General features: G+C 39.9%; 1 protein-coding gene across 9 annotated transcripts in view; it reads right to left on the bottom strand.

Annotated features, from left to right (window-relative positions):
- Positions 1 to 1,959: 1,959 nt before the first annotated feature.
- Positions 1,960 to 10,543, bottom strand: part of CADPS (Ca++-dependent secretion activator) — a 428,545-nt gene continuing 419,961 nt past the window's right edge. For all 9 annotated transcript variants that reach the window (XM_012735284.1, XM_012735280.1, XM_012735279.1 and 6 more), the window contains 2 exons: positions 6,406 to 6,510; positions 1,960 to 3,174 (listed from right to left, as the gene is read on the bottom strand). In XM_012735284.1, coding sequence (XP_012590738.1) covers positions 2,995 to 3,174; positions 6,406 to 6,510 — 285 coding nt within the window. In that variant the 3' untranslated portion in view covers positions 1,960 to 2,994. The remainder of the gene's footprint in view (positions 3,175 to 6,405; positions 6,511 to 10,543) is intronic.

The raw sequence follows: 10,543 nt of genomic DNA, 5'->3' as shown, positions 1-10,543 counted from the left end.
GTTCAGTTGATGCTGTCAGAAGTCAGAATAGTGGTTTCTTTCGGCAAGTAAGGATGGGACCGAGACTGGAAAGGGGTATGGGCCTGGACAGATCTGGGTTATTTACTGTCATATTTCTTGACTTTGTTGTTCTAACAGTATGCTTAATTTTTGGTCAATAGGAGAAGATGTGTGTACTCTCATGTTAGTTGTATTTTATTATTTTTAAAGAATAGGAAACTTAAGATTACATTGCAAAGAAATACAAAATAAAGCTTAAGATACCAGTATGTGTTTGCCAAAGGATACCTGAGACTTAGAATTTGATTACTTCTGGGGCCTCCCTGGTGGCACAAGGGGTTAAAGTGCAGCTTTATGCAGTTATTTACAACCACTGTAGCATGAGTTCAATACCGGCCCAGGTAGCTGACCCACATGGTGCAGCAGACCTCTCGTCTCACCTGCTTTTCCATTCAGCAGTGTATTTTGGTCAATCTGCCTGTTCTGTTTTCCACTCTGTCTCTGGTGAATCCTCTCACCCCCCACACTTCTGCCTGTAAACAAACAAATCTTCAAATAAATTTTGGTTAGTTCTTTTCTCTTTTCATCTCTTAGCTCATTTCTTCTCTATAGCCCTTCTTGCATGGTTGCTACACTGGGGAACACTATTCATCTAGACCGTTAGTGCTAAGCTGCAGTGAATTTTCCTCTTAAAGGAGTCTTTTTTTTTTTTTTGACCCTGGTTTTGGAAATACCATTTTATCTCATCATGCTTTTTGGTTACTTATATATTTATTCATTTAGCTCTCTTCAGGCTTGTTGAACTTTTTCTTTCTTTTCCCAACTGCTAAACACTGGGCAGATGATCCCTCTTTACTTAGAATGTTTTTTTTTTTTTAATTGCAAGAAACATGCTTTAGTTTTGTAATTAAAGAATACATAAGTACAGGATACAGGTGTGTTAAAAACAATTTGGGTTTTGCCACACTGACTTACCTGCATGCTACTGGGGGTCAAAATTTCTTCATGCCCAAATAGTATGTCCATAATACATGCCACATCACTGGATTAATATTTCCGTGTGTTGTTGTATAGGTGACTGGGTAAGTCACCTTAACTTTTCTGAATTCAATGTCCCAACTATAATGAGGCTAATAATAATTCTCTCTCCATATGGTTGTGGCAATATTTAAATCAGGGGGAACATGCAGACACCTGGAATAGAAACTGCTCAATGATGGAAGTGATTCTTGTAATCCTAAGGGCAAGAAGAATTGTTGATTCGCACCTCAAGGATTCAACAAAGCCGGAGGTGCTATTTAAATGGGGTTACATTGCAGGGGACAACTGATGTACGTTCTACCTGATGCAATTAGAAAACGAGACATTTCTCTAAAACCTAGCCAGCCATCGGGAAATTGGTCAGCTTGATTCAGGGATAGAATTGGCTAAAACAGATAAGCCTACAAAACGTTGATTTCTTTGCAACTAAGGTGACTATATTGCTGAGAAGGACTGGAGAGTGGGAAGAGTGCTCCACATCATAGAGAATCTTGTAAAATGCTTTAACAAATATATAAGAATCATATATAATTGGCACACGCTTTGTTTGAATGCAAACACTGCTGTTAAAGTGGTGCTTAAAAACAGTTTGTTGGCCTTCTCTTCGTACAGGAGAAACATTTCTCTCGTTTACACTACTCTCTTGCTTAGCAAACCCTTATTTATCCTATAATGCAAGCATAATCTGCCCAACATATCCAAATGCCCACAGATTCTGAATTAGTGGAGTCTGAATTAGCAGATTTTAGACTGTGTCTCCTGGAGACAAGCGTTTGAAAATTACCCACTCCAACAGTTTCCAGAACACTCTAAGGAAATTACCTTTTCCTTATCTTTCCCACCTCTCCCTGCCTCGTGTATCTCACTTCAGACTTTCAAAGAAGACTGTAGGAAAAAAAAAAAAAAGACTCAAATGTATTCTTAGGACATTTGAATAGTTATTTATTGAGAAGCCACAGTTTCCCACACTTTCATAACTGTAGGCTTTATGTAAGGCAAAAGCAAGATGAATCTACTACTTTACACAGAAAGAAACAGCCCTGCAGAGGACCCCAGGGTCATGCAGTTACAGATCAAAATGCAATGTACATGACAGATATAAAAAACGGTGTGGACCAAAATAATTTAAATTAGGGTTACAACCTACAGAAGGAAATATCCATATCTTATTATAAACACATTTATAATCTAAGGTTGTAATTTAAATATTCCATTTTTTTACATACATGGTTATTGAAACATAAAAGCAAAATGTAACATTGAATAGGATAAACTCTGACAGTAGACAGTTGCTGAGAACTGTGCTCGATGTTCAGTCAGTGTAGGATTGCCCTTGCAGTAGCAAGCAAGTGCATCAATCCACTGGTATGTGGTGATCCTTTTTTGGCTAACTACAGGGGGTAAATGAAAGAATGGGTTTACAAGGACACCAGGGGTTTGGTTTTAGTTAGAGGGGAACATAGAGAACCAAAAGTTGGTTGTTGGAGCCTTGCCTTTTGTTTTTCAGAAAACAAAGCAGATCTATGCATCTTAATTTATTGTAGTCATTTATATTAACTGGCATCCACATACGTAAAACAAAGTAGTACTTGGAGTACTTGTCCGCACATCCATTTACCATCAATGCATACACAGTACAGTAATGAAGCATCATTTTACTTTGCTGATAACAGGGACACACCTAGCAGTTGGACTATGTATTCTCCATGAACAGTATTTAAAGAATGGTGCTCCATATTGCTTGTAAACATAGAGACATGGAATCAGGAAATCATGGATTCGAAGATCATTTGCTAATAATCTTGGTACCACATATCTAAAATGGCAATTGTATTGGTAAATACCTCATGGGCATGGTAGTTGACAGAAAATTCCCTAATGGGGTTTACTAACAGACTAAGGACATGCATTGATTACAGGACTTCATCCTCGTGGACTCTAGGCCGGTTTTTTCTAATCGTCTTCTTCATCTTCCTCATCGCTGTCCTTCATGCTGATCCCTTGAAGACCCCCACCCTCGCTCACTGATGCCGTGGCTTCCTCTACAGTAAGACGGTTGCGGATGGTTTCATAGGTCTTGCTGTTTAAGGTTGAGTCCAGAACCCCTTGCAATCGGAAATCTCTATAGGTTTTCTAAGGAGGGAAAAAACGCAGTGATAAGGGAGACCTCATCTCCAGTAAGGGGCGGGAAAGGACACAAAGCACGAGTGGGTGTGAAAACAATGACCTTCAGCTAAGTGTCACACTTCATGCATTGTCAGAGGGAAAGCCACCATGCTCAGATTTCACTTGTACTGAAAACTGAGATTATTCATTGAATGACAGAAAATGAGAAATTGTGACAGGATAAACTGTATTAGATGAGACAAAGCAAAGAACATAAGCTTGTGTTTATTCAGTTCCATAAAGGGAAATGTTCCATAATTGTTTTGGTTTTTTTTTTTTTTTTAGGGGTGTCTGGTTTTTCTCTCCTAGGTTAGTATAATATAATATTATAATATGATAGACAGTGTAAGGGGCTATAACATACAAATGGATCAAATGATGATGGTATTTCACAATTTCTGTTGCAGTCTGGTCTTTAATATTTTTGAGGCTTGTTACTGCATATCACTCTGTCTCATTCACAAGACAGACATATGTATGTTGGTATATGCAATCTATTACGGGCAGCCGCAGTTATGGGGAAGATGGAGCGCTAATGCCTCATCAATATGTTGCAGGCATGTGACTCATTTCTCCTCTCCTTGGGAAACAAGTGTATCAATTCCGTTCACAACTTCATGGTCTCAGGGAAGAAATTTGGCTCTCTTTCAAGAACAATGGTTTGGTATTACTGTACCACAAGTTCTTTCTTTGTTCCTTCAGGCGATTTCTCTCGGATTTCCTTAGGTATCCCAGGGATTGTTTTTCTAGAAATCCCTTAGCGTTAATTGAACGTGACCAGCAGCGTCTGGCTGTTGTGTACTTTGTGATTTTTTTTTTTTAAAGGTCTCTAACTACAACTCTTCTTATCATACTGCATATCATTTCAGCTACTGATTCTGCTGTTTCTCCTATTGATATGGGAAACTTGCTAAGGGACAAGAGAAGGATTGTTAACACACTTCAATTCCATCAGGATTTTGGTATTTTTATACTCCACCTAATGCAGTCCAAAAGCCACAATTACAATGTCATCCCCTCTTGAAGGTCATATGTTGCAATGACGGCAGTGTTAAATAGCGGATGCCGTTCAGCTCAGTGAAGTTCATAATGTAAGTTGGGGATGAGATGGCTACATGTCTCTTTGCCATTTATGCCTGTTGTCCCCACATGAAGATCACAGCAGCTTCTTTCTATCTTAAAAACAGTCTGGTTTTAATACTAAATTAAAAAGTGATCTCAATTGTAAATCAAACTGCAAGGCTCTCCTAGGAGGCTCTTCTGAGTAGCTAGGTAGCTACCTAAGCCATGTCTTCACCTTGGGGGGAAGGCTAGAAAGCTGAGAATACGCTGGGCATGGTGTAGATGATTAATCTCTTTTTTCCCAATCAGTTGCTGTTACCACTTACAATAACACAGTTGTTGACAGAATATATAGGAAAAGAAAGTTAGGAAGTGCTGCAGAATTTTCCTCTTTATTCAAATTCCTGAACAATGTCATCCAACTAGACTCTCAATGGCTAAGAACAGGGATTGTGTCTATCATTTTTCAATCCTTCATTTTGTAATATTAGAAGCAGGGGATCTATTAATAATTATGCATTGTTGGGTGAATGAATAAATGCTTGCTGAATAATGTGTATCTCTAATAAATGGAGCGAGGGTGGAAGGAGGAAGGAAAACCAATTGTCTTTGAAAGTTTGCCTTGAGGAAATCACTGGGTCATTACTTGGTAAAGAGGTGGAATTCTGCATTATGGCACTAGTTAATTGGGCCCGCTTTGGGCAAAAGTAAAGGAGTTCCTTTGACAGTTTCTGTGCCCCTTTTCCATGTCTCAGCAACGTGTATTTTTTTTTTTTTTGGTCAGAGGCTAAGAATAAATCTCCTTTCTGATTTATATTTTTTCTTAATAAAAACATTGCTAATTCCAATCTTCCTAACACTGATCTGGAAATATCAGTAATGGGAAGACATTTAGAAATATTAAAATTAACATCTTTTTTTTCTTGTCTACCCAGGAAGGTTTCAACAGAAAAATTCCCTGAAAGAGCATTTACATGCAGAAAAATGGAATTCAAGTAGTCAGAGCCATGGTTAGTGAGATTGCCATAAGGAACAGAAGTAAAATAATATACATATATATAAGAAAATTAGGCTGAACCTGTAGCCTAGCGCATGCATTTCTTTTTTAAGTGCTATAATACACTGCTGCCTGTAACCTTCCCTGGGCAGACGCTTTGTGAGATCAAATGCAGATGATAATAATTCTTCTTAATTACACTCAACGGAACAGTAATTGGTTTTAAGTTAGCACTGGGGTAGAGGAGCACCTTCAATGAAATGGTGCTAATCCGAAAAAGACTAAGAAGTGGGGTGGAATATCAGGGTGAGGAGGGGGGCTTTTGGCAAATTGTTAAGAAATACAAATTCAGCTACCATTTATTGTTAAAAAATATATTTTTAAAGACCTTGTGCACTGAAGGAGATTTTTGCATACGAATGTTTTAAAACCCTCTATGGCGAAGCATCAAATGGAAACTGAAATGATCAAAAACGTATTTACCCCCTTCTGTGATCTTATTATTTCATGTAAACCACTGAGATTTCACGCTGAAATAATTATCATTAGTCCAAGGCGCACAGACAAGAACAGGGAAAAAAGCTACTTTCAGGGTATGTTATCTCACCTTTGTGATCCTTTACATTTGATTGTATACACGCATTGTAAGAGAAACTACTTCAATTAACTATGAGAACAATATTGATTTGCATCCTGATAATGATCATAGGACATATTTAGAAATAGCTGGAAGTAAATATTTCTATTTAACTGTGGCAAAATTTTATATAATGAAAGTAGAAATGAAATTGGTAATTGGTGTGATCAGCATAGTGGTACCAAAAGCCAGCTTTTGAAAGTCTAATGCAAAGGGCACAATAGCCTCTGTGGTAGTTTTGCACAGCAAATACACAGCAGATTTTCTTGGTTCGTGAAAAATACCAAATTCCTTTTTATGAAATTTTCCTTTGATATTTGAGTAATTATTGAATAGGGCATCCCACTGTGATTTCATAGGTTTTTCTTGCATGAGATACTATTTCAGAATTCATCATTTTATGTGTAAACTAATACTCTGTTATAAGGGAGCTCTGCGGCTTGCCAATAAAATGCATTTTAGTCATTTATTTGTGAAGAGTAATAATTAGTTTTTCCTTTACCTTTACCATCCTAATTAGTGTTTTCAACTGGTAAATGTGAAGTTGTAAGTCCATCCGGTCCGTCAACCAGGTGCAGATCACGTTCATGGAGCTGTTGTACCATTGCTGAAAGAGAGACAAAAGTTCTCCAGCCAAAACATCATAGGGCATACAGAGAAGAGAGAGAACAGGCCCGTGAGGAGCACCCACTTTGTTCCAGGAGGGAACAAAATGGTTAAAGGGAATGAGAGCAAGAGATCATGAATGTCAGCTGCCACAGTATCCTGTGGATCAGCCTGAAAGAGCCTGGTTTGGACACTGAATTTAAAACAGAACGTGTCTACTATAGTCATCTCATCTACAATTAAGACCACCTTTTGCTCTTCAGATTCTCCTTTCGGTTGCTTATTTTTATTCAGCTGAGATTCAAGCCACTGTTTATTTCCTCATGCCATTGTTTGGGGGTGTCCAGGAAGATAGGGGCTTCTCCAAGGAACCAACGGATGATGTCACTCACTACTTACCTTTTTGGAAGATTCTGACCCTGTCTGCCTAGGACAATTCTGAGAAGTGGACTGAGAGCCTTAGGAATTTAAGGTGGGGTTTACTTTCATTTATTCTATTGGGGCAATCGGACAGAGACAATGAGTGAGGGTTTCTCTTTAAGGGCCAAATTATACCCTGGGCATCTCATGTGCCCTTACATTGGCTGTGCAATCTGTTTTAATCTTAACACCAAAAAATTATGGAAGATGAGAGAAAAAAAATATCTACAAATGAGCTCATTTCAAGCTGTTGAAATCATACTTCCCCTTAAGGGGGTTAAATTTTGCTTCTTGTCTGTGAAAAATGCTTGAAGCTGTGTCACTTTAGACTGCCACCCCTGTGGTGCAGGAAGTCTCTGGTGCGGTATAATTTTGCAGTACTGCTCATATATTCATAAATCTCACTCGGAGACATATGAACAGTGTTATGAAGTGTCAGTATGAAAAAAAATCTAATCTTTTAAACTTCACCAGGTTTCATTACGCATTGCCGCTTATACCAAACAATTTACAAATAAAATGAAAAGGTGTGGATGGACCTATATATTTATTTATGGGGCATCTATATGAACTGTGCACAGAAAAGATGTTCAAAAAAAAAAAGAGTGGTTAGAGAATTGAGGCAATGCACACTCTCATGCTAACCAACACATACATACATACACATGCGCGCACACGCACACACACATTGCACACCAGTGGGGATTTGAAAAGCATAAATAAAAACATGTTTCTGATGGTAACTCCACCCTTTCTCACCTAAAGATCATCCAAAATCAGTTTATGCCTAACACTCACAGTTTTTCCAAAGCCTTGTTTCTGACTTAATTTCTTTAAAAAAAATTAATTTGGGTTTTTACTTGCAAGGTAGGACTGCCAAGTTTCACCTTGCAAGAAACGACACAGTCTCAGCCATGGTGTGCAGAAGCCCTCTTTGCAATCTTTCATTTCTAGGCTCCTTCCTCATCAGAGCCAACTGTGGCTCTCTTTGGAGCCCAGCCGTAAGCAGGGACCACACTACCCCAGTGGAGGCAGCATTGCAGCTCACAGCCAACTTCTGCTCTTTTAAAGATCATGGAGGCGAAACTGTCAGTTTTACGAGCCTTCTGTCCCTCCCCAGGGAGCAGGCGGGGGTGGGGGCTGGGGGGTGGAGTTTTATTTCTTGTGATTTGCAGTTCACTGCATGGAGGGAGAGGGTCTGCCCTGGTCAAGCTGTTTCAGGCATGGACAGGTTTTTCCCTCTAGGAGTGAGAACAGTTTTACTGAAACTTTTTGGGGGTGGGGGTAATAGTTTTTGGGGGGGTGTTTTGGCACCTCCTGCCTTGGGATTGTGGAGCTTTTGCTGTCAGTGCATCTGGTTTTGTTAAGAAGAGGTTGGGGGTCAGGAACAGCACTGAGTTACTGCTATTTCTGCAGCCCTACTCTACTCTCTGCAACTGGGGGCTCTCTGTACCTACTCCAGGCCTCAGACTCCACACGGATTGGCTGTACCTGACATGTAATCTTGGGGCTTGAATAATCCATTTGAGAGACATGAACAATGTGCTCCTCTTCTCTTCTACCCTCCTGGAATTGGAGAATGACCTTCCAAACACTTGGGGGACCTCCTGGATGGCTAAGCCTACAAACCCAGGACCTCATGATGGGTGCATTTCAGGGACATAAAAGAGGAATGTGGCACTGTGGCTTTTAGGCAGAGGTGGCATTTTGCTTTGGCTGTGACAACAGACAAACCGGCGCTGGCTTATATCACTGCCAGCAAGCCTTGTACAACATGCCTTTTTCTCTTTGCAGAGAGACGTGCCACCTTTCAGGAAAAAAAGCATAATGCAACCCCTCCCCCACCCCCAAATCCTCATTTAATATAGTAGCTCCCATTCTTATAAATGGCCTTTGGGTGGTGAGAAATACAAATATAAAAAGGTTGAATACTTTCAATATTTGTTTCTGCAGCTGAAAGGGTAGGGTAGTAGGAAATGCATGTAGCAAAGGATCAGTGTATCACACTCACAGATTCCCACCCCAGGAGAACAAGAAAGCCCTGGAACATCCATGCTTTTCCTCCTGGATCTCACATCTAGCAAAAGAAGTGTAAAAAATGTATGATGCCCCATTGGCTACACATTTAAAGAGGCAAAAGGGAGTAAGTCTCTCCTTTCCAAACCTTATGCTCAGTAGATGAAACTGGAGGCACTTTTGGATGCTGCACAGTGCTAACTTGATTTTCCAGAAAGGCGCTTAAAGGCATTTGGATGTCAGAGAAAGGAGGAGTCACTGCCTTCTAGAACTTTAAATTGCTAGAGGTGAAAGGGATCCTTCCAAGTTATCCTTTGAAGGAGGAGGAAACAAAGGCCCAGAGGGGTAATGTGGCCTGCCCATTGTCCAGGTCTCCAGGATCAGGAACAGGAGTGGAATGGTTGTTCATCTAGTTACTCCTCCCCGAAAGGGGATAGTGGTGCACTGGTGGAGAGAGCTGATGGTGATGAGCCTCTCTCCTTAGTTCCATATTCTGGGATATCGCATCAATAGTTAGAAGCAATCTAGGGTGAGGGAGGTTTTACACTCCAGAAATTGGCAAATGCCACAAACCACAGCATTTTTCCTTTCAAAGGGCAGGGGCTAAACATTTAGCAGCACATCACTGGGCACTGAGGCGGCTCCTGCTTTTCCTCATGCAGTTTTCTGGGCTTGCGAGTCAGGCTGCTTTATTTGAGATGGATGCTAATACAGCAGATTTATTATGATTCTTCAAAAGAGGAAATTAATAAAACATTTTAAGTTCTCCCCATTTTGTTTTCTCTTTGAAACAGATATGCCTTTTCCAGAGATATCCTAACACCTGGGCACTAAAATTTTGGCAAAATGTACTCTAAACCCTTAGAAATAAAAATGGCAAGCTGTGGCATGTAGTAAGTAATTAAGTATAATCACGACTTCTCTTAATTCAGGTTTCTTAATTGGAAACTTCCTAAAAAAGGCTAATTTAATCATAAAAAATCCTCTAGAGTAGTGGAACCCCCAGGAACCTGGGCACCTTTAAAATATACTCTCTAGTGATAATTCCGAGAGGGTTTTGGAGTTGGAACCCAAAAGATATCTGTCACAGCTACGGCCTAAGGATAATTGGGCCCTTTAAGACCTGGGAATTTCTCCAATAACTGTAACCAGATCTGAAAACTCTACTTAAGAGGAGCTGGAGGACTGATGTAAAACTTTGCCATGTAATGCTTCTTTATTTCATTCTACAGTTTTCTTTCTTTCTTTTTTAACATTTTAAAAGGACAGCTTAATTAGGAAAAGGAGAAAGAAAAAGAGAGGCGCCTGCACCGTGACAGTGTTATCATTATGAGCACAGGTCTTACCTGTCTTTTACCTGGGTTTATGATCTTGGACAACTTATATTCTCAGAGATAATTTTCTGATCAGAAAATGGGGTTTAATGGGACTTTCATAGGCTTCGTGATAACTATATGAATAAATGCTGGTAAAGCTGTCATCACAGTGTTGGGCACATTACAGGAGCCTTGATAAATGCTTGCTGCTGCCACCCCCCCCCCACTGCCGTCACTGCCACCATCATCACAATTATCACCATTCCCATTACCATCCTCTCT

This window comes from Condylura cristata, unplaced genomic scaffold (assembly GCF_000260355.1).
Source record: "Condylura cristata isolate star-nosed mole 26May11 unplaced genomic scaffold, ConCri1.0 scaffold00004, whole genome shotgun sequence".
NCBI classification, from domain to species: Eukaryota; Metazoa; Chordata; class Mammalia; order Eulipotyphla; family Talpidae; genus Condylura; species Condylura cristata.
This window is presented reverse-complemented; position numbering and strand designations above follow the sequence as displayed.